At 39.8% G+C, this 21,835-nt stretch overlaps 1 protein-coding gene across 1 annotated transcript in view; it reads left to right on the top strand.

The window, feature by feature from the left end:
• OTC (ornithine transcarbamylase) overlaps positions 1-21,835 on the top strand; it is an 82,091-nt gene that overhangs the window by 16,783 nt on the left and 43,473 nt on the right. Inside the window, exons 2-4 of the mRNA XM_004714565.2 lie at positions 4,478-4,616; positions 7,632-7,713; positions 18,565-18,652. Of these exons, the coding sequence (XP_004714622.1) occupies positions 4,478-4,616; positions 7,632-7,713; positions 18,565-18,652 (309 nt within the window). The remainder of the gene's footprint in view (positions 1-4,477; positions 4,617-7,631; positions 7,714-18,564; positions 18,653-21,835) is intronic.

Genomic DNA, 21,835 nt, shown 5'->3' on the forward strand with positions numbered 1-21,835 from the left:
CTCACTGGTCCTGGGGGGGCCCGGGAACTACCCCTCCTAGCCTGAAGTCTATTTGGGGGGCTCCTTAGGGACTTTATGGCTTGGCTTTGCTCTCCTTGATCTGCTATGTTTCCTTCTTGGTTTGCCCCACTGGGAGGAGGTCAGATCTGACTCACTCCTCACTGTTGTGTCCCCAGGATTGTCCTCTGTGGAGGTATGGTCCAGCAAGGGAACCTCATGTTTTGAGCTGTTGTCAGCCCTACTGTCTGCTTTGTGCTTTAGCAGCTCTGTGCAGGGACATTTCCCTCAGGTGTACCAGTATGGGGTCTAGTCCCTCCCTTTCTCTTCTTGGTTTGCTTCTGTGTGGGCATAACAGGCCAGCCCCTCTCCCCAACCTATAAGTTTAGTGTTGTCCTCTGTAGCACATACTTCTAGGGTGGGGGTCAGTTTGGCTTTGATTGAGGCCAGCCCTGTGGACCACTTTGTGCATGAATTGCTCCATGTGGTTATGTTGCCTTCAAGGTTTGGTGCCATGGTGCCACATTCCCATTTCTGTGGAGACATAAACAATACCCTCCCCCTGGGTGGATTAGTGCCCAGCTCCCTCAGTACAATCTCTCTCTCTCTCTCCCTTTCCCCGCCTCCCCTTCTTTGTGTTGGAATTACATGTACATCCTTGGGTTTGGTCTGTCCCTCACCCTAGTGCCTGTACCTCAACCCATATAATGTGAGATAAATGGATTTTCTTCTATACCTATTGTGCTGGTTATACTTATCTCAGTGGACTCATGTTGTACTTATCCTTTTGTGCTGGGCTAACTTCGCTTACCATGATTTCCTCCAACTCTTCCCATGAGATGATGTGCCTCATGTGAACATCAGTGCTTTTTTTCTGATGCATAGTACTCCACTGTGTGAATGTGCCAGAGTTTTCTAATCCACTCTTCTATCGATGGAAATTTAGGTTGTTTCCAATGTTTTGTGATTGTGAATTTTATCGCAATGAACATTGAAACGTGGACAGCTGGTTGTGCTCTGTTTCTTACCTTTTCTGGGTATATGCCCAGTAGAGGAATTGCTGGATTGTAAGCAAATTTCCATTTGCTTTAAATATCACCAGTTCTCTTTCCACCGATGCTGTACGTACCTTCATGACCTCCAAGAGTGGAGAGGAGCTCCTCTCTTGCCACGTCCCCTCTAGCATTTGTTGCTCTCTGATGTTCTGGTTTGGGCTCTCCTCGAGAGTGTTAGGTGGTATCTCATGGCTGTTTAAATTTGCATTGCTCTGATGGCTAATGAATGGGAGCATTTTCTCATATGTTTATTGGCTACTCCAGTCTCCTCCCTAGTGAAACTTCTGTTAGTCTTTTGCCCAATTCCTCAGGGAGTTAGCTGTTTTCTTCTTTTTGTAGGCTAGGAGGGTATTGTAGATTTTAGTAATAAGTCCTTTGTCTGTTGTGTCATTGCTAAAAATCCTCTCCCAGACTGAACTCACACATTTAAAAAAATTTAAAGACAATTGTACATTTTTGAATGGGAGCATTCATCAAAATCTACACATAAGTTGAAAGCATTAATTTCTATTTGAATTTGGATATGTTATTGGTATCTTATTTAAAATCAATCCATCAACCAATTAATTAACCAACCCACAAGCCCTAGATCATGTGGAAGTTTTCTACTTTATTTACTAGATTCTCTGGAAGACTTAATCATGGAAAAATTCTACCAAAACATAGAAGTTTTCACTTACTGAAAGTTAAATGAAATAATCAACTCTGCTAGAAAATGGAATATTTATTGAAATATTCTTTCTTTTCTTTTAACTTACTTGGCATCGTGCAGTGAAAACAACATATTGAGTGTGTCACTCTCCTACCTATACTGTTGCCATCATTATAAAAAGACCTACATAGATCTCACCAAAGGATTAACTCTTTATCCTAAGTAGCACAAGTTTTTGTCTTAGGCTAGAATGAAAGCGTTATCATTTTTTTAACAGTTGTGTTACTCCTAGTAAAATTCATATTTAATGCCTGTAATGAGCTATAATGTGTCCTTGGTTTTGCATAATTTCTAATTATAGATAATACTAGTTACTGTTAAATAAAATAACAGTAGAAATAATGAAGGCATAAAGTTTGTTCATTTTATAGACTGATTACTCCCTAATTACAATTGATGTCACCACAATGTAATAGAATGCTAAAATGGGATCAATCCTGTTAAGTTTCTGCCAAGGCCCAATGGCTGCTCATTTCCCCTTCTTTTCCAATGTTAGACCATTAAAAAAGGACTCACAAAGGAGTTAGACAAGAATAAGTTTTTGGACTTATTGGTGACCACTTCTAGGTTACCAAATGGGTTGGAGAAGTCAATAGAGGAGTTGGAGACCAGAAGAGAATTGTTGGAAATTATTATCACTGTTTTGAAAGTCCCACTACCAGGGAATAACTTTCCCTCATCTCAAGCCTAGAAAACTTGACAGAGACACTGTAAACTAGTGTCAGGTCTATGCATGAGATAGCTAAATAAGAGGAATTGGCCTTTCTGATAGCAGAATAAGAAAGGAGATTGTACTGAATTGTCGGAGCAAAGGACATGGACGACTTCTCCAGGAACCATTATGGAATAAAAAGGAATCCTAGCATGGGGTTGTTTTAGATTGTGCCCAGAGAAGGAGGAGGAAGAAGAACATGAAGTGGGGGGTAAGGGGCGGAGATTGAGGGGGAGGGAGGAGGGGAGGAAGGGAGCGGGGAGGAACAGGAGAAGGAACTAGAAGTGTTCCTTTGGATTTCAGAGGAAATGCAACTACTTGCATTAGGAATGCCAAAGAGATGCCCAGTGATGATGGGATTCTCCAAAGGACCTTCAAAGCACCCCAAATGAATCAGCCTCAACCACCACCACCAATGCTAGATGACTAGAATAGCACCAGTTTCTCTGGCCCCAGCTCTTCCTCTTTTCTTAGCTGCAACTTTGGGGGAACTAAAGGACATGAAACAGAGGAAACAGCTCACGTCCCCTCTTCCTGCTAGAGAGGAAGCCATTATAAATCCGGTCTGAGCAGAATCCATTATTATGATTACTGTATTGCTATTATTCTATACGTATTCATTATTTTACTGAGATTCTAGGAGTCAAGTAAGCAAAGATTTTTTTGTCTCTGAAATATACCAGAAAAGCCCATTGCATTTTCATACAGGGGCAAGAAAAGGGCACACCTCTAGGAATGGATTTGGAGGAAAGTACACATCTCTGAATGAGCCCTGGTGACACAGTGGTCAAGGGCTCAGCTGCTAACTGAAAAGTCCAGAGGTCAAACACACAAGTGTTTCTGTGGGCAAACGATGTGGCAACTGCTCATGGAAAGATTACAGCTTAAGAAACCCTGTGGGCCAGTTGTACTCTATTATAGGCCAGCATGCCTCATTTATTGTACTTTACAGATACTATGCTTCTTACAATTTGAAGGTTTGCAGCAACCCTGGGTCATGCAAGTCTATCAGTGCTTTTGTGTCAACAGCATGTGTTCACCGCATGTCTCTGTCACACTGTGGTAATTCTCACATCATTTCCCATTTCTCCATACTGTCATTGCATACCGAATGGTCTGGAAACCAAAACAGTCATGTGACTGTTTATTGCAATACTCACTTTATTGTGGTGGTCTGGAACTGAACCACAATATTCTAAAGTATGCCCATGTAGGTCACTTTTAAGTCTAACTTATCTCGGCAGCACACAATAACAAAACAAGAGTCCCTGCACAGTGAGATCATGGACTATTCGCTGAAAAGTTGGCTGTTTGAACCCACCCCGAAGCACCTTAGAGGACAGGTCTAGCTATCTGCTTCCAACAAGTGGTGGCTTAGGAAACCCTATGGCGCACTTCTACTGTGAACACATGGAGTCACCATGAGCCAGGATCAATTGGAATGCAACCAACTCCAAGAGGAGAAAAGGAAAGAAATTCATTTTCTATTGGGCCCTAGAAAAATTCATGTTCAAGGGAATCATTTCAAGAGAAATCGTTAAAATGTGTCAAATGTGTTTTTTTATATGTCAGATGAAATCTGCTTTACATGTGTTAAATCATCTCATCTTTACCACAACCCTATAAGATTCTTACACTCATATTCTAAATGACGAATTTGGATGCAGAGAGAGGGTAAAGTCATTTGCCTGGCATTGTATGACTAGTAGGTAGCAAAGCCCCTCTTATGGCTATTGTAAGCTAATAAAAAAATCAATCTATTCTTTTAAGTTCTTTTTCCCTCTCAGCATTCAAACTTCTATCTACCTAAAAAGGAAAGCACAGCCATATCAATGTATCAATCTCAATGCATTATCACTTTGCAAAGATGCATGAGGCTACATGAAATTTGCTATGTTATATTTGAAGAATAACACAATGAATAGAACATAGTATGCGCGTGTCATTTTCTTTGCCTTTTTCATTAAGCACCTATTTCTCCTTTCTTTCTTTATTCCATAGGTGTGGGCAGCCACTGCAAAATAAAGTGCAACTGAAGGGGCGTGACCTTCTCACTTTAAAGGATTTTACAGGAGAAGAAATTAAGTACATGCTGTGGCTGTCAGCAGATCTGAAATTCAGGATAAAACAGAAAGGCGAGGTATGTGACATTTTTATATTACTTTCCATTTCTATCAATCAAAATTGTAAAGAGAGCCTTCCCAAAGAAAGAAGGGACATGGAATACATTGAAATTCTCCAACAGTAGCTAAGTAATGAAACCACACAGTCAAGGTAATTGATTATCACTGATGGGCACATAAAAAAGCAAAAAATCAGTTATTCGCTGACAAGTCATTGCACTTCCTTCACATGGAATGCTGAAATTCATCATCCACTGGATCAGCACCTAAGGAATCATTTGTCTGGAATGATTTCATTTACATGCCTCCTTTCTTTTCTATCAAGTTAAAAATGAGCTTATACTTATTTGTCTAGTGATATATTTTCCATTACTGGATACCTATTGGATTTTCGATCATTAGGATGATGTTAAAATTATCACAATGATGTTGCAATGTTTAAAGGGTTGTGGTTGTTGTTTTAGATAATTAAAGGAACAATGAAATGGAAACCAAGTAAGATAAGCGATGAGATATGGTGCCTAGCTGGAAGCATCAGTCTGCATTTTGAGCAGTTTATGCTGGGAACACACTTTATTAGTGCGGTGGCATCATCAGCTTGTTCAGAAGCTGTTTTACAGAGCTGGCTTGCGGTTGACAAAGGTTACCATGATCGTGGTTTTCTAATCTAGGTGGCTAGTGCCCTGAGTTCCTAAGAAAAATGGAAGGCAGCAATGGCTCTAATTGCTCATATGTGGATATTCCTGTAAACACCCGAAATGAGGAGCAAAGTTCCCCTCAGATCTCAGGCTCTTGTTCGTCACATTTTGTATGTGAGAAAGATTTGCTGGTGGAAATACATTTGTTCCAGATCCTAGCCTATCTGGAAGTGTGTCTGAAAAAGAGGAAGGAGGAAGGGCCCCACCCTACCCCAAAACTCTCCAGATTGTTTCTAAATGACTTGGAGAAACAAAGCCTTCCTACCCCCAAGAGAATGCTTGATGAAAATGTAGCTGGAACTCTGGGGCTTAATCACGTTCAGAATAGGAATCTTAGTGCCCCAGGTTACAACAGAATAGCAAGTTTCTAGCAAAGAAACCATCGGCAAACCAAGCATGCACAAGGTCGCTCAAAACTGAATGAGGATTTTAAAGTAACTAAGCTGTCTGCCATCTTATGGTGGCCCTGTAGGACAGACTGAACTACCCCTATGGATTTCTGAGACTAACTCTTCACGGCAAGAGAAAGTCTCATCTTTCCTCCTTTGAGTGGTTTGGTGGTTTGGAACTGCTGACCTTGAGGTGGGAAGCCCAACACATGACCCACTACACCACCAGAGCTTGGAATTGACCCAATGGCAGGGAGTTTGGTGTAGTTTGGGAAGATATTTTGTCCTAGTATGAAGTATTTCAAAAAAAGTGCTCAGGTTGAGGCCCAAACAAGGAATAATCCTTTTAAATCATGTCTCCATTATGTATAGTGGTCGCTATTTCCCTCCACTACTTACATAGACCACAAGGGAATACTTTACGCACTTTTTAATAATCTTTTGAACCATTGTTTAAGGAAAGAAACAAAAAGCAGTGATACATTATCTTACATTTTCAAATAATGTAAATAATACATTTTAAAACATAATCCTTGGTTGTGGATATACTATACAGGGATGGAGCAGGAGGAGAATGATACGGCTTTCTACTCCCATAAAGAGTTAGAGTCTCCAAAACCCACAAGATCAGTTCTATCCTGTCCTATAGGGTTGCTATGAGTCGCCATTGACTCAATGGCAGTGAGTTTTGTTGTTGTTTTTATAAAAGGGGGGGGCTTCAAAATTTTATGGGAAAATTGCATTATCTTTTCATTCCACTTGTCCATGAACTTTTTAAAGCTCCCTCATATATATGCACATAAAAGTATTTTTTATTTTATTGTAGTACAGTACATATAACACAACTTTTCCATTGCAACCATTTTAAGTGTAGTCTAGTAATGTTAATAACATTCACAATGTTGTACAACTTTCACTACGATCTAGTTTTAAGTTTTTTTCATCACCCCAAACAGAAACTCTCGTCATTCTCTCCTACCGTAGGCCTGGTAACTTCTGTTGTACTCTTTGTCTCTGGAAGTTTGCCTATTCTAGGTATTTCATATACGTAAAATCACACAATATTTGTCATTTTTGGTCTAACTTATCTCATTCCGCAAGGTGTTTTCAAGGTCTGTCCAGTTTGTACCCACTGGCATTGGTTACAACCCATGAGAACCCTATCTTTACAAAGCAGCCAGTGGGTTTGAATCGCAGAAAGGTTAGCAGTCCAATACTCACTCTGCATCACCACCAGGGATCCATGGTATCAAAGCTGAGTTCCTTCACAAATATAAATAAGTATCTAGTTTTTTTTTAATCATTGTATTGGGGGCCCTTAAAGCTCTTGTAACAATTCATGCATCTATGTGTCAAGCACATCTGTACATATGTTGCCATCTTCCTTTTCAAACATTTTCTTTCTACTAGAGCCCTTGGTATCGGTTCCTCATTTTTTTTCTTCCCTTCCCCATTCTCCCTCCCTCATGAACCCTTGATAATTTATAAATTATTATTGTTTTCATATCTTACACCGATTGCTCTCTGCCATCACCCACGTTTCTGTTGTTCCTCCCCCTGGGGGGAGGGATTATACATCAATCATTGTGATAGGTTCCCCATCCACCACTCCTCCACCTTTCCCGTACCCTCATGGTATCACTACTCCCATTATTGTTCGTGAGGGGTTTATCTGTCCTGGGTTCCGTGTGTCGAGAGCTCATCTGTAGAAAATTGGACCTCCCATCACAGAAGGGTCACAAAGAAGGGACAAGCCAGCAAGGGTGCAGTATAGCACTGATGAAACATACAATATTCCTCTAATTCTTTAATGCTTCCTTCCTCCAACTATCATGACTCCAATTCTACCTTACCCATCCGGCTATACCGGACCATGTACACTGGTACAGATGATCTATTTTAAAAATATATTTTGCATTTTAATTAAAGTTTTTTTTATTTTCAGTATTTACCTTTAATGCAAGGGAAGTCTTTAGGCATGATTTTTGAAAAAAGAAGTACTCGAACAAGGTTGTCCACAGAAACAGGTGAGTACACTGACAAACTCACATCTGTGCTGAAGAGCCAGCCGAAGGGTGAGGATGAAGGTGAAGTCAATTAGTGAGGGAATGTGTCTCTTTAATAGCTATGAAGAGAAAACTTTGCCATTGGCCAAGTGGTGGTTGGTGCCCCAGCCCCTGAATGCACTTCCAAATCTCATCAAAGCTGCAAGCAGAACGATTGCCTTCATCTGGCAGAGTCCCATGAGACTTTCATCGAACTCTCAAATAGCTCCCCGTGTTCGGTACAAGATGCAAGTAGGCACAAACTATTAGACCTAACACTCAGAAGGGAAAGAAATGTGACTATTTTTCTAACATGTAGCCAGTATATGTGTGCGTATGTCTATGGAGGGGTGGGTCCTGCTGGGTACTAAACTAATATCCGCAAGTTTTGATACCCCTCAGCCGGTTTCGGATTCTTGGTCAATGTAGGGTTTCTTCTTCCTTACCACAGAGTCAGGGCTCTGTCATGAAAAGTGTGTGTATCTCAGACATCTAGGCCTTTAGATGGGGATCTGGTCCTTGGTCATCAGGACATCATCATCAAATGTGTGTCCTGGGACTTCCATATTCTTATTGCACCTTGGTTGTCACCCACTTGCTACCAGGTGTATTTAACGCTATTCATAAGACCTGCTATTTCTCTTGGGTTGACCCTCTCTTGGCATACTGAAACAGAGATGAGACAAGGTCATCTCTATTCTTTTCCTTCCTCATGCTTGCTACCTGGGAGCCATGTAATATTGGCTGACACCAAGACTTTCTCTTTAAAGCAGTACAAAAGGAGTCCTCATCTCTGGACTCCTCTAAATTCATATAAGAGTTCCAGCATGTTCCATGCCTCCGAATTTGGCCAGGGGGTTGGGGGACAGACAGTGGGGCACAATGTCAAAATTCCATCCATTTTTATTTCAGTTGCTTGTCCTTGTCAGAGACTGGTCTCATCTGAAGACAAGTTCAAAGTATATGAGAAAAGGAACCTCATTATCCTTGCTTCTAAGGAAAATTCTGGCTGTATTTTTTCCCTGATTTGTTCATTCTTCTGGAAATCCATGATACAGCTAATATTCTTCACCAACACCATAATTCAAGTGCATCAATTCTTCTTTGGTCATCATTATTCATTATCCAGATTTCACGTGCACATAAGACAATTGAAAATACCATGGTTTGGATCAGGTGTACCTTGACCCTCAAGGTAACATCTTGCTTTTTTAACACCTTAAAGGTGCATTTTGCAGCAAATTTGCCAAATGCAATGCAACATTTAATTTTTTGACTGCTGCTTCCATGGGTGTTAATTGTGGAACCAAGTAAAATTAAATCTTTAACAACTTCCTTCTTTTCTTTATTTCTTTATGTTGTTTCTTAACGGATGTGTGTGTTTTATTTATGCGGAGGTGTAACATACTGAAGGCTGACGTATTTGATCTTTGTCAGTGATCACTTCAATTCCTCTTCTCTTTTAGCAAACAAAGTTGTATCGTCTGTATATTGCAGATTGTTAAGGAATCTTCTTCCAGTCCTGGTGTCGTGTTCTCCGTACAGTTTCTCAGATTCTTTGCACAGCATAGAGATTGAATAAGTATGCTGAAAGGGCACAATTATGACACACTCATTTCCTGATGTTAATTCATGCAGTATGTCCTTGTCCTGTTTGAACCATTGCCTCTTTACCCATAATTTGTTATGATCCACATTATTTAATGACTCTTCGTAGTCAATATAACCCAAGTAAGCATCTGCCTGGTATTCCCTGCAACCAGCTAGAATCCATAGGACTTCAGCAATGATATTCCTTGTTCCCTGACTATCTGAATCTGGCTTGCGTTTCTTGCATTTCCCTGTTGATGCACAGCTGCATCCACCTTTGAATTATCTTCAGCAAAGTTGTATTTGAATTTGACTTTAGTGATGTGGTTCAATAATTTCCATTCTGTTGGAATGGCCACAAATAGGGACTCTCTTCCAGTTGATTGGCAAGCTTCCAAATTTCTCGGCAGAGATGAGTGAGCCCTTCTAGCATTGCCTCCACTTGTTGAAACATCTCACTTTTTATTCCTTCCGTTCCTAGAGCCTTATTATTATTATCATTTTACTAATACATTCCATGCAGCTTGAAACTTCCTTAACTACCATCACTACTTGATGATATGCGGCCTCCTGAAATCATTGAAGCTTGACAAATTCTTTCTGGCACTTTTGCCCATAGAATCCTTCACTAGTTCAACTCAAGTTTTTTCATGTTTTCTTAATTTCTTTTCAACTTGAGAAATGCTGGACTCACTCTTCTGTTTTGGTTTTCTAACTCCAGGTCTGTGCATAAACCTTCTATATTTTTTACTTTGTCGTTCAGAGTTGCCCATAGAAATTTTCTGTTCAGCTCTTTTTTTTTCATCATTTCTCCCATTTACCCTAACTAATCTACGATTGAGTGAAAGTTTCAACCTCTATTCAGACATCTATTTTGTCCATTTCTTTTCTACTTTAAAAGTATCAGAGCTTTCTAGAGCTTGTAAGTAATTGACTACTACATTGCAATTTTTATACTGTAAGATGAATACTGAAACTCATTGAAGAGAAAACAAAAATGAAGTTCGGGGGATTTAAGTGACTTTGATAATGTGTTAGTCTGGGTTGACTAGAGAAACAAATTCATAGACATTCAATGATGCAGAATGCAGGAAGACCACAGGCAAATGGGTGGAAAGTCGTATGCATCCAGTGGTGGTGGAAGCATCTCTGCACTGCCGTGGGTCTCCATGTGGCTCCTTCAGGTCCAGGGCTCTAAGATGCCATCAACATAGCTCCATGTGGCTTATCAACATGAATGTGTGGCAGAGAGTGTGTCCCACCTCCAGGGAGGGAGACAGGAGCTCTCAGAATCCTCAGGAGTAGGCCATGCTCAAACAGAGGCCTCATTGGCTGCGAACTGATTGGTAGGCAATACTCCACTCCTTCACAAGTTCACAGATTATGTAACTGCCACAGATAAGTTGTTTCAATGGATACAAACAGCAGCAGGATTCAGCTCTCAAGTCTATTGTAACTACAAATGTACTCCTCTTAGCTCTTGGGAGAAGGAAGGAGGAAAAGAAGAAATGTATAATCTGTGACCTAGTCTTTAAAGGTTTAGGAGGAAACCAGATGAAAATATTTCATTTCTTAATGCTAGCTCCTATAAAAGATTATGATGGCATCTGACACATAATAAGGAAAACAATGAATGGTGATTCTCAAAGTCTGCTCCCATCTCATAATGGTTTTCTGTAAGTTGGGTAGAATTTCATTTTATTCTATATATACATAGCTACCATTGCTAGTTAAGGAAGGTGGTGTTTGCCTTTGTCTTTTTATTGTTATTTGAACAGTGAAGTTCACATAGTAAATTGATTTTTCATTCAACAATTCGTACATGTTTAGTTTCATGACATTGATTATAATACCAATAGTGTAACAGAACTATTCCGACTCCTTGTCTGTATTTATTGTTTCCATTTGCCCTTCTTTCCTATCCATTTTTGCCTTCTGAGGTCTATTCCAGGACAAATATTAGCACGGTTGACTGTTCTAAGGAGTGGGTATTTCCCTGGTGTTATTATTCACCCCAATGGACTGTTGTTTGTTTCTCTCTAAGTTTAACCATGGAGATAGGTTTAGTTCCAGTCATGAAGGGTGACCAAGGGCCACCGTATTGGGGGTTCTACCAATCTCCATCAGATCAGTAAACTCAGTCTTTTTTATTATTTTCAGTTTGTTTCACATTTTTCTCATCTATGCAGGACCCTCTATGTGATCCCTTTAGAAACAGTCAGCAGTAATAACTGGGCATCATTCTAGTCCTTCTCATTTCAGGGTGGTGGAAGCTGAAGGTCGTGTGGTCCATTAACCCTCTGAACTAATTGTTTCCATGTGTCTTTGATTTTCTTCATTTTTCTTTCTCCTCGATAGGGAAAGATCAATAGTTGTATTTTAGATGGCCACTTACAAACTTTTAAGACCCCAGTCACTACTCACTAAAATAGGATATTGGGCATTGCTTTTTTGAACTATGACATGTCAGTTAACCTGATGGTTTCCACCAGTATTATCACATCCCCGGTCACTATCAAAGAATGGTTCCTTCTACATGTAAACCTTTCTTTGACTTGTTATAACAGTAGTGTCAAACTTTGTCTTTATGTGACTGATTTATTTCCTTCAGCATAATGTCCTCCAGGCTCATCCATACCTAGAAGGTGTTTTGAAGATTCATGGTTATTCCTTAACATCACATAATATTCCATTGTGTTTGTGTAGCATAGTTTGTTTATTCATTCATTAATTGAGTAAGCATGTAGGTTGTTCACAACTCTTTGCTGTTGTGAATAATGCTGAGATGATTGTGGGCTTAGATATATCGCTTTGTGTCCCAGCTCTTATTTTTCTAGAATAATACCTAGTAATGGAATTGATAAATCAAAGGTTATTTCTATTTCCAACTTCGAAAGGAAATAACAGACCATTACAGTCTCACCAATAGTGTGTGAGACCTCCAATCGCTCTACACCCTCACCAGCATTTTTTTGTTTCCTGTGGTAATGAACATTGCCATTACTGTTGATGTTAAATGATTTTTTGAGTTGCCTCTCTATAATGGCTAATGCTCACAAGCATTTCTTTATGTGTTTGTTAGCACCTGAATGCCTTCTTTGGTGAACTATGCCTGTTCATGTCTTCTGCCCATTGGTAAATTGCATTGTTTATTTGATTGTTGTTAAGGTAAGAAAGGTCTTTTTCAAAGTCAGCAACAAGAAGAATTAATCCATAGAAATTTCTCAATGTTAATTTTTTACATGAGTTTTCTTAATTGCTGGTGTCTTGTATCACTTCGGTCCGAGCATCCTGAAAATTGATCATTTTTACCTTTCACATATAATATTACTACTATTAATAAAACCAAGAGCTAAGATTTAATAAGTTTGGAAGGACAGACCCTGTGCCAGGTGTTCTACATTAACCATGTGGATTATCTCATGTACTCCTTCCTCATCACAGCCCTACATGAGCAAGATGATTGGGAAAAATGTACTAAAACAAGTTTAGTACATGACCCAAAGATACCTAGCTAATAAATGGCAGACCCAGTACGTGGAAGCTATTATTAAATGTATTTTTTAAATACCTAATTTAATTGTGTCTTACTCTAATCTAATTTTTTCAACAGGGACATCAATATTTTCAGTAGATTATCATATTCTATAAAGAAGTGATGAGAAATCTGGTCAAAATTGTAAACCAGAATAGTACTACATGAGGAAATAAACATATTTATACAAAATTAAGTTTCACAGATAATTCATCGTTATGCTCAATGAGTACTCATGGGTATCATTAAATAAGCCATCCTTCCAAAGTCAAGAGTAGACCAATCAGTAAGATTGAGTAGCTGCCTTAAATGCTTACAGAAACAGTAAACTCCAACCCCAAATGGGCAAGCATTTCCATTGTGTGCACAGATAACTAATAGTTCTCTCTTGGTACAAATATTCATTAAAATCTGCTACCTTTGTGATAACAGTGAAAATAGAATGTAATTATAAGTGTCCCTTAATGCCCCAGAGAGAGCCCTGGTGGTATAGTTGTTATGTGTTGGGCAACTAAACACAAGGTCAGAAGTTCAAAATCACCAGCCACTCCATGGGAGAAAGACAAAGCTCTTTACTCCCATAAAGAGTTATAGTCTCAGAAACTCATAAGGGCAGCTCTAGCCTGTCTTGTAGAGTAGCTAGGAGTCAATATAGACCTGGTGGCTGGGAATAAATGAGTTATTAGTGCCCTGGAGCTGTACTAGATCTGAGATATGGTGTTCTTCTTGGGACCATCCTTAAGCACTCTAGTTGGGATATCCATTTATCTCAGAAGAGAGACAAGCCCCCCCCCCCTTAACTGAGCCATCTCACTTGCCTATGTAACACTTTAAAAGTCTCCCCCACCTCATGTCCCCTTTCAAGTGACTACTACATCGCTCAGAGGTAACTATTTTTTCTGGCTTCTAAAATCCAAACATTCACTTAACCTGTTTTGAGTCTTATGTAAATGCAATAATTCAGCATTTGTTCTATTGCATCTGGCTTCTTTAGCTCAGAATTATATTTGTAAGATGTATCCACATCAATATATGTAGCTGTACATCATTAATTCCTCAGCCACTCTGGGGAATGCCTGGTTGGGATTACAGTCTTTTATTGCAAATTAATTGAGCAGATAAAGAGATGCATTTGTTAATCTTGGTAATCTTATAAAAAATAGATAGGCTATCCTAAATGCGATTTCTTTTCATTATTTAATGTTTGCCATTTAACTTTCAAGGTGAACTAGAAGCTGGTGCTTTACAGTTATTGCAAAACCATCTTTTCAAAAATGTCAATATAAAAATTGTGATACTGTTCTGCAGGTATGAAAGTCAAGCACAGGGAGGTTAAAACTGTCTTTGTTCTGCCAGCACAAACCCTCCAATTTATGTCCAATAAATGCATTTTTTTAGTACTCTTTCTTCCAAAATTGACAGGGTCCTGTGAGAAAATGAAAGAAGCAATTTAAGATTTGCTTTCATTTTACCAAGCAGAAATTAGCAGAACAAAAGCTTTGTTGTAAAAGATCTGTCATCAAAGCACAAACAATTGAACAGATCAAAGCAGACATTGCTAGATTAAAGTTGAAGAGAGTTGGAGTCCCGCTCTTCTGTCTTCCTCTTTTTAGCAATAGCAGTTTGGAGCAGCGTTTCAGAATTTCGGATACCCTCCAGGAGCACTTTATCTCCATTTAGATCTGATGAAATGATGAATTTGTGACCAGTATTTCTGAATTGGGGTCTGAGGTTCATTTTTTTTTTAAATCACTGACCAAAATTGCCGAGGTAATTTCTTCCCAAAGACAAGGTTCTCCATGTTATCTCTTTCGAGATGGCTGAAGCCTTGGACGCTTACTTGTTAATGTTCTCTGTGATGCCTCTTCCTAACATTACATCAGGAGTCCAGGCTCTACGTGAATCTTGGTTTTAGTATAAAGAAGGAAAAGTCAGGAGAACAGACTAACCCTGAGTTATCAGAGTAAAGTGAGCTCTTGTTAAAGAATATAACTTGGCACATACCTACCAGGAGGTTTGACCTTTTGTTTGATATCTTCCTCCATATTCCCAAGTCTCAATGAAACTCACTTCTCTAGGCACCTGGTGAGTGCATAATAAATGTTCTCTTAATAAATTTTCCATGTGAATTCTGGTGAACTCCCTTTTCCATGATTATAAATCCAAATAAGTGCTCAAGAGTAAGTATACTCATCACTAAACTCCGGTAGTGTACATCCTAGGTAATAGAAATTGCTGTTCTTCCTGTTGACAAAGAGATGCTTGCAAGTCAAAATGTCTCCTTTGTTCACTCAACAAGTATTGATTGAGCATGTACTATGCATCAGTCATTATTCTGGGTGCTTGGGAGTTGAACATCAGTGAAAAAGAAAATCTCTGTGCTCAGGGAGCATATTTGTTAGCAAGAGACACAGAGAGTAAACAAGAAACATAAGTAAGTGAATTATATAACATGCTGAAAAGTGATAAGTGCTCACAACAAAGAGAAAGATGTGCCTGGAGCTGAGGTAGAAATTTCGAATCCAGTATTGGGCATTTGTCTTCCGAGTGAGATGAGGCACCATCTTTTTTTTCAGTTTTGCGCACAGGAGGAACATGTTCAGACTTGCACTTCAAAAATATTTCTTTGAGTGCTCTGTTGAGGAAGGAGGGAGATAAAATAGAAGCTGTGAAACTTGCCAAATGATTGAGGCAGGTACCAAGGTGGTAACAGGGATTAGATCTGGGTATGTTTGGAAAGTAGAGTCATGTATGAGAGAGACATCTAAGGTTAGCTCAGGGCTTCTGGTTGAGCAACTACAAAGGGTGCAGGTGGATTGGATAGGAGGGGAAGATTAAGAGTTATGTTTTGAACAAAATAAGCTTGAAATGTCTATTAGACTTACAAGTGGAGATGTTGAAAAAACAGTTGGATGGGAGTTGAGTTTGGGAGTCCTATCTGGCCTAGATATATTTGAGAGTCATCAGTAAATAGATATCATTAAAGTCCATGGTATTGAATACAATTAGGAAGGGAGTGAGTGAAGAGGGAGAGAAGATGCCCCAGGGCTGACCCTGGGGCACACCAATATTATCAGGTCAAAGAGAAGAGGAGTAGTCAGCAGTGAGTACCGAGAAAGAGCAACTACTAAGGTGAAAGATGTTAAGATATTAAAGCAAAGAGGTGTCGCATCCTGGATGTAGTTTGAGGAAATATTTATCTAGGAAAAGGTCATTATCACCTTTGTTAAATTCTGCTAAGTCAAGAAGGATGAAGGGTAATGAAATGCTATGAGATATATCAACGTGAATGTCATTGGTCATCTTGGTGAAAAGATCTTTTGGTGTAGACTCTACACTGTAGAGGGTAGGAGGTAAAGTCTTATGGATATAGGCTTGAGTGACAGGAGAAGAGAGAGGAGAGAGGCTAAACAAGCATTGCTGCTAGGAAGAGCAAAGCCGTTAAAGGATAACTGGCAAGGGAAGTATAAGACTCAGAGAAAGGTTCCCTTTTTAATGCATGAAAGCAATGTGAACAGTCTATGCAAGATGTGCAGAAGAAAGTGGACAATTTCTAGAGCAACATCCTTGAGTAGGCAAAAAGAGATGGTCTCTGGCCTATGAGTGGAGGCACTGGCATTATACAAGGCTCGGAAAGTTAGTCTATGCTTGACAGGCAGGAAGATTGGGTACAAATCTTGGCAGGTAGGGAGATATGATGATGGAATCTGGACATTCTCTTCGGATTGCTCTAGTTTTTACAGTGAGGTAGAAAGTACTGGTTTTATTTTCAAAGTATTCAACCACTTTCTCAATTGTTTGGACAGCAGTTTGAGCAATCAGCTCTCACCTGGATTTTGGTATTAGTCCCCTTATTGTCTTCCTGCTCCTGCCCGTTCCCTATTTTAGATGTCTTCTTAAAGCATAGGTCTATTCATATCACTTTTGTGCTCCACCCTTCCATCATCTTATTCCAAAAAATGAAAGAAAGAAAAAAGGTTGCCTCTTCCCTACCTTCCAAACACAACTTTGCCTCCTCCCACTCTCCTACTCACATACTCTGCAGCAGCCACACTGATCTTCTTAGCAACCTCCCTTTGCACATGTTCTTCCCACTGTCTGGCATTGTGTCAATCTGGGTAGACTAGAGAAACAAATCCATAACATATGTGCATAAGAAAGAGGTTTATATACAAAAACAACTGAATATTGAGAAAACATCCCAGCCCAATCTAGATCAAGTCCTTAAGTCTGATATTAGCCCATATGTCTGATACCAATCTATAAAGTCCTCTTCTGACTCATGAAACACATACAATGATGCCAAATACAGGACGATCACAGGCCAGTAGGTGGGAGGTCCTGTGGATCCAGTGGTGTTATAAGCATCTCAGTGCTGGCTGGGGTCTCCATGTGGCTTCTCCAGCACCCAGGACTGCATCAGGGTAGGTCCATGTGGCTCCTCCTCAGGAATGCCTCGCTGGGAGTCAACCTTGTCAGTAAAGAGTCTCCAAGGGAGTGAACAGAGAGAGAGAGAGAGAGAAGTGTCTCCTCCCTCCAAGAAGGAAATACAGGAGTTCCCAGAAGGAGAAAGCCATACCCACCCAGAGGCCTCATTGGTTATATTGTGATTGCCAGGCCAGACTTCTCCCTTTCACTCATAATCCTCTCAAATTGACACCAGATTTTGTAACTACCACAGGCATATTCTTCATGGCTCACTCACCTACCCGATTAAGATCTTTACTTAAATGCCATGCAATTATGTGTCTTCCCTGACCAGATTATTTAAAATTATAACTCCTATGCTTTGTAGTCCCTACCCCTTCCCTGTTTTTTCCCTCTTATAGCACATATTAGACTCTAATGTATAATATAATTAATTCACTATTTAGTATTGTGTTAGGCTGGGTTGGCTAGAGAAACAAATCCAGCATTGACGGATGTAACATATAGCCCTTATGAAGGTAAAAAACATTTCCATTCTCCTTGAAATTTTTATAGTACCCCTTCTGAGCCACTCTCCCTTTAGTGAAGCAACCACCATTCTGATTTCTGCCCACCTAAGTTAGTTTCAGTTGTTCTTGAATTTCATATAATTGAAACCAAACAGTATGTAATCTTTTGTATTTGATTTCTTTTGTTCAGTTCAGCACAAAAATAACAATAACATTTTTACAACCTCGCTGCTGCCCCAAAGTTGCTCTGACCCCTAGGGACCCTGTAAAGACAGAGTAGAACTGCCTCTGAGTATTTCCAAGATTGTAACTCTCGAAGGGAGTCAAAAGCTTTGCCTTTCTCCCTCATCTTCAGCAAAAAAATCTCTCCATGCGGTTGCATGTATTTGTGTTGGTTCCTTCTTATTGCTGTCTAGAACTCATGGTATCTATGAATCCTTGATATTCCATATGCATATTGCAATCCCACCCCACCCCCCATTCTCCTGGCGGTACATCGTGATATATCCAGGACCACCAGGTTCTGCATGGGAGAGTGTAGGCATGGGAACACACTTGTATGCGACATTTCATAGATAAGTACATCCCTCAATTCCTCATTTTGCTTTGCCTGGGAATTCCTGATCAGAATAGATAGATTGAAAGATTGTGCTTTTCAGTTGTAATGATACCAATTCCATGTAATTTTGTTCCCCACTTTAGGTCGTTTTGTACTTGTTCACTTGTTTATTTTTCTGAAAATAATTAATTTTCCTTTTTCTTCCATTGCAGGCTTTGCACTTCTGGGAGGACACCCTTGTTTTCTTACCACACAAGATATTCATTTGGGTGTAAATGAAAATCTCACCGACACAGCCCGGTTGGTAAAACTCTTCTCTCCCAAGTTTATTTCAGGCCCTGGGGAAGACCTTTCAAAAGGGAAACCCTATTCTCTTTAAATAATGCTTTTGTGTCGATGTGCCCTTTTGGCCCTTCTCACGTTTTCCTCTTTTTCTGATATCCTGAACACCACACCCCTACCCCTAGGCTCTTTTCATGGATTAAGATGAATGGCTTTTCTTAGCAATTTTAAGCATCAGTCCTAATATTCATAGTTACTAACCTGATCAAAATCTCCTTGTAAAATTCAGACTTTAGGGGAACTTAAATATGCTCAAGCATAACTTATATTTTGCACGCAAAGACATGGAGGTCCAGGGAAATTGACTTGTTTAATAGCTCATAACTAGTTAGTATCTTGGCATGTAACCATACATTTAGCTAATGTTTATGGAACAATTATTACATGGCAGGCATTGTCATATCTGCTTTTATATAATCCTTATAACAACACAAGCCAACTCCAACCCAAATCCATTGCCATGGAATCACTTCTGACTCATAAAGACCCTAAATAGGGTTTCCAAACCTGTACATCTCTGTGGGAACAGATAGCCTCATCTTTCCCCTGCAGAGCAGCTGGTATAATTGAACTGCCAGCCCTACAGTTAGCAATCCAATGCTTGCCCGACAGAGCCTCCAGGGCTTCTTTACAAAGTCCAAGCACTGTGGCATAAAGAGGTGAAACAGCTTAGTCAGAGATATACGAGTGCTAGACCACAAATCTCCAATGTCAATGGCTTGGCCCAGCAGATGTTCCTGACTGGTGAAAGGGAAAGATAGATTTTTCCTTATGTGGTTGTTCGGGAACTCTGGCGGAGAGTGGCTCTGCCGTTTTCAACACATAGCCTCTAATGTCACCCCTAGTGCAAACATCCAGCCAGGAGCTAGGAGAGCAGAGCATGGTAAAGCATACCTGTGTCAAAGCCACAGTAGCGGGAAAGTGGTTACACATCACTTCCACTTACATTTCATAGCTAAGAACCAGTCGCTCACCCCTAGGTAAGCGAAAGAAGAGGTGGAAATGGCTCTTAATCACTAGACTATATGGCAGACGGAAACATAGGCCTCCTGACTCATGTAGTGCTCTTGCCACGATGTCACACGTGGCTCAGAAATTCAGAGCAAATATCTGTGTTAACTGTTTTGCCTTCTATAAGAAACGTTAACCATTTTCTTCCTGAAAATGCTGTGCCACAAAGCATCCCTTTGAAAACATTGTCTGTTTTTTATGGCAGCCACCCTGGGATGAATTAAAGTATCCGTCTCATTTGAATTGCTGCAGGAATTAAAAACAATAACAAAACCCACAAAAACCCTCACCTTTAAAACTTTTAGCTACAGTACTTCAGAAGGGACAATGTTAGTGTTAAGAAAAAGTGTTGTATTCATTTTCTGGATGCAAAGGACAAAAGGAATAAATAAATGTAAATGAAGTTTTCTTCCAAATGTGCCACTGTTGACTGGGATTATATGTGTTCAATAATTCTGGCTCCATAAACGTGAAATATACTTTATGCAAGATCTCATATTTCCAGGCTAGCTTAGAGATGGAGGGGAGACAGTCAGGAGAGAAGGCTCAGTGGGCATCTCCCAGAATGCCAGCAAATGAGTCATGTGTGAATTAGCCATTAGAAGATCCAAGGAATTAGCCAGTTGGAAGATCCAAGAAAAAAGTTAAAGTGTGCAGATTGGCATCCAGAAACAGGTTGGTCTCCAAAAATCAGTGGAGAAGACAAAACCTCAAGACAAGAAACAAATCGCCAAGCAGGGATTATGAACTGAAGATGTGTTATGAACACGTTCTTTTCTGTGCTTGCTACCCACGCAAGCAATAATTCCTATTCCAACACTTCCATTAGAGGAGCGCTACATAGATTCCGAGGGACAAAAATATGGTCACAAATTCTAGCCTGATCATGAATTTTGAGTCCATATAAATAGTTTCACTGCTACATGGATATATATGTCACCTGTGTAGCAAAGGTGGTTAATAAGCCCTTCTCCAATCCTGACACCAAATTATTTTTCATATAATCCAGCTTCTCTTATTATTTTTTCAGCATTCAGTCTGCATGATCATGATAAGAGCATATAACCCCGACACACTCTTTTCTTGCTTGTTCAGTTCACATAACTGCCTCTTGATCGTGTTCTGGAATTCCTGTTCTTCTCAAGGATATCGATAGTTTGAGATAATCCACACAGTCAAATGCTTTGGCATAGTCAGTAAAAGAGAAGCAACTGTCTATCTGGTGTTCTCTGCTTTCAGTCAGGTTTCATCTGACATCGGTAATGATAGGCCATGTTCCACATCCTCTTCTGAATCGGACCTGAACCTCTGGCAGCTCCCTATCAATGTACTGCTGCAACTATTGTTGGCAGATCGTCAGCAAGAAGATCCTTGCTGGATGATCTCTTCTGTTTGTCATTGTCGGATGATTTTACTTGCATGTGATGTGAACGATATTGTGCTATAATTTGAACATTCTGTTGGGTAATTTTTCCTTGGAATGGGTACAAATATGGACCCCTTCCAGTCATTTGGCCAAGCAGCTGTCTGCCGTAGTTCCTGGCATCGATGCGTAGGCGCTTCCCCAGTGCTTCATGTTTGTTGAAACATTTCAATTGGTTTTCCATCCAGTCTTGGAGCCTTGTTTGTAGCTCATGTGCTCAGTGAAGCTTAAACTTCTTCCCTAAGCACCACTGACGCTTGCTACACCCGGAAATTCAAAATTCAATCATATTAAGAAGAGTTGTGTGATCATCATCACATTTAATTTTAGGATAGTTCCCCTTTCTTGTAATTATTGTCGTTAGGTCCCAAGTTTCCCCAACCTCACCTGGCATGTCCCTAGGAAATTATTAATCCTATCTCTGTAGCTTTACCTAGCTTGGATTTCATTCTGCACCCATCAGAAATCAGAAGACGAGTTATTGCCGCAGCTATGCCATTCATCTACTCTGGGGCTTCATAAGTGTCCATTTCTGTGGATAAAAGTTTCCTTTTTTTACACATATAAAATGAAGTCAGTCTGATTTTTAATTTGCTTTAACACTGCACTCTGAAAAGCATGCACATTTATTAACTTCAAAGTAGTAGTCTGTAAACAGTGCCATGTGCCAATATAAACTATGTGTGGGTCTATGTAGAGTTCCTTGT

This window comes from Echinops telfairi, unplaced genomic scaffold (genome assembly GCF_000313985.2).
Source record: "Echinops telfairi isolate 266 unplaced genomic scaffold, ASM31398v2 ScPeMD7_26;HRSCAF=91, whole genome shotgun sequence".
Lineage (NCBI taxonomy): Eukaryota > Metazoa > Chordata > Mammalia > Afrosoricida > Tenrecidae > Echinops > Echinops telfairi.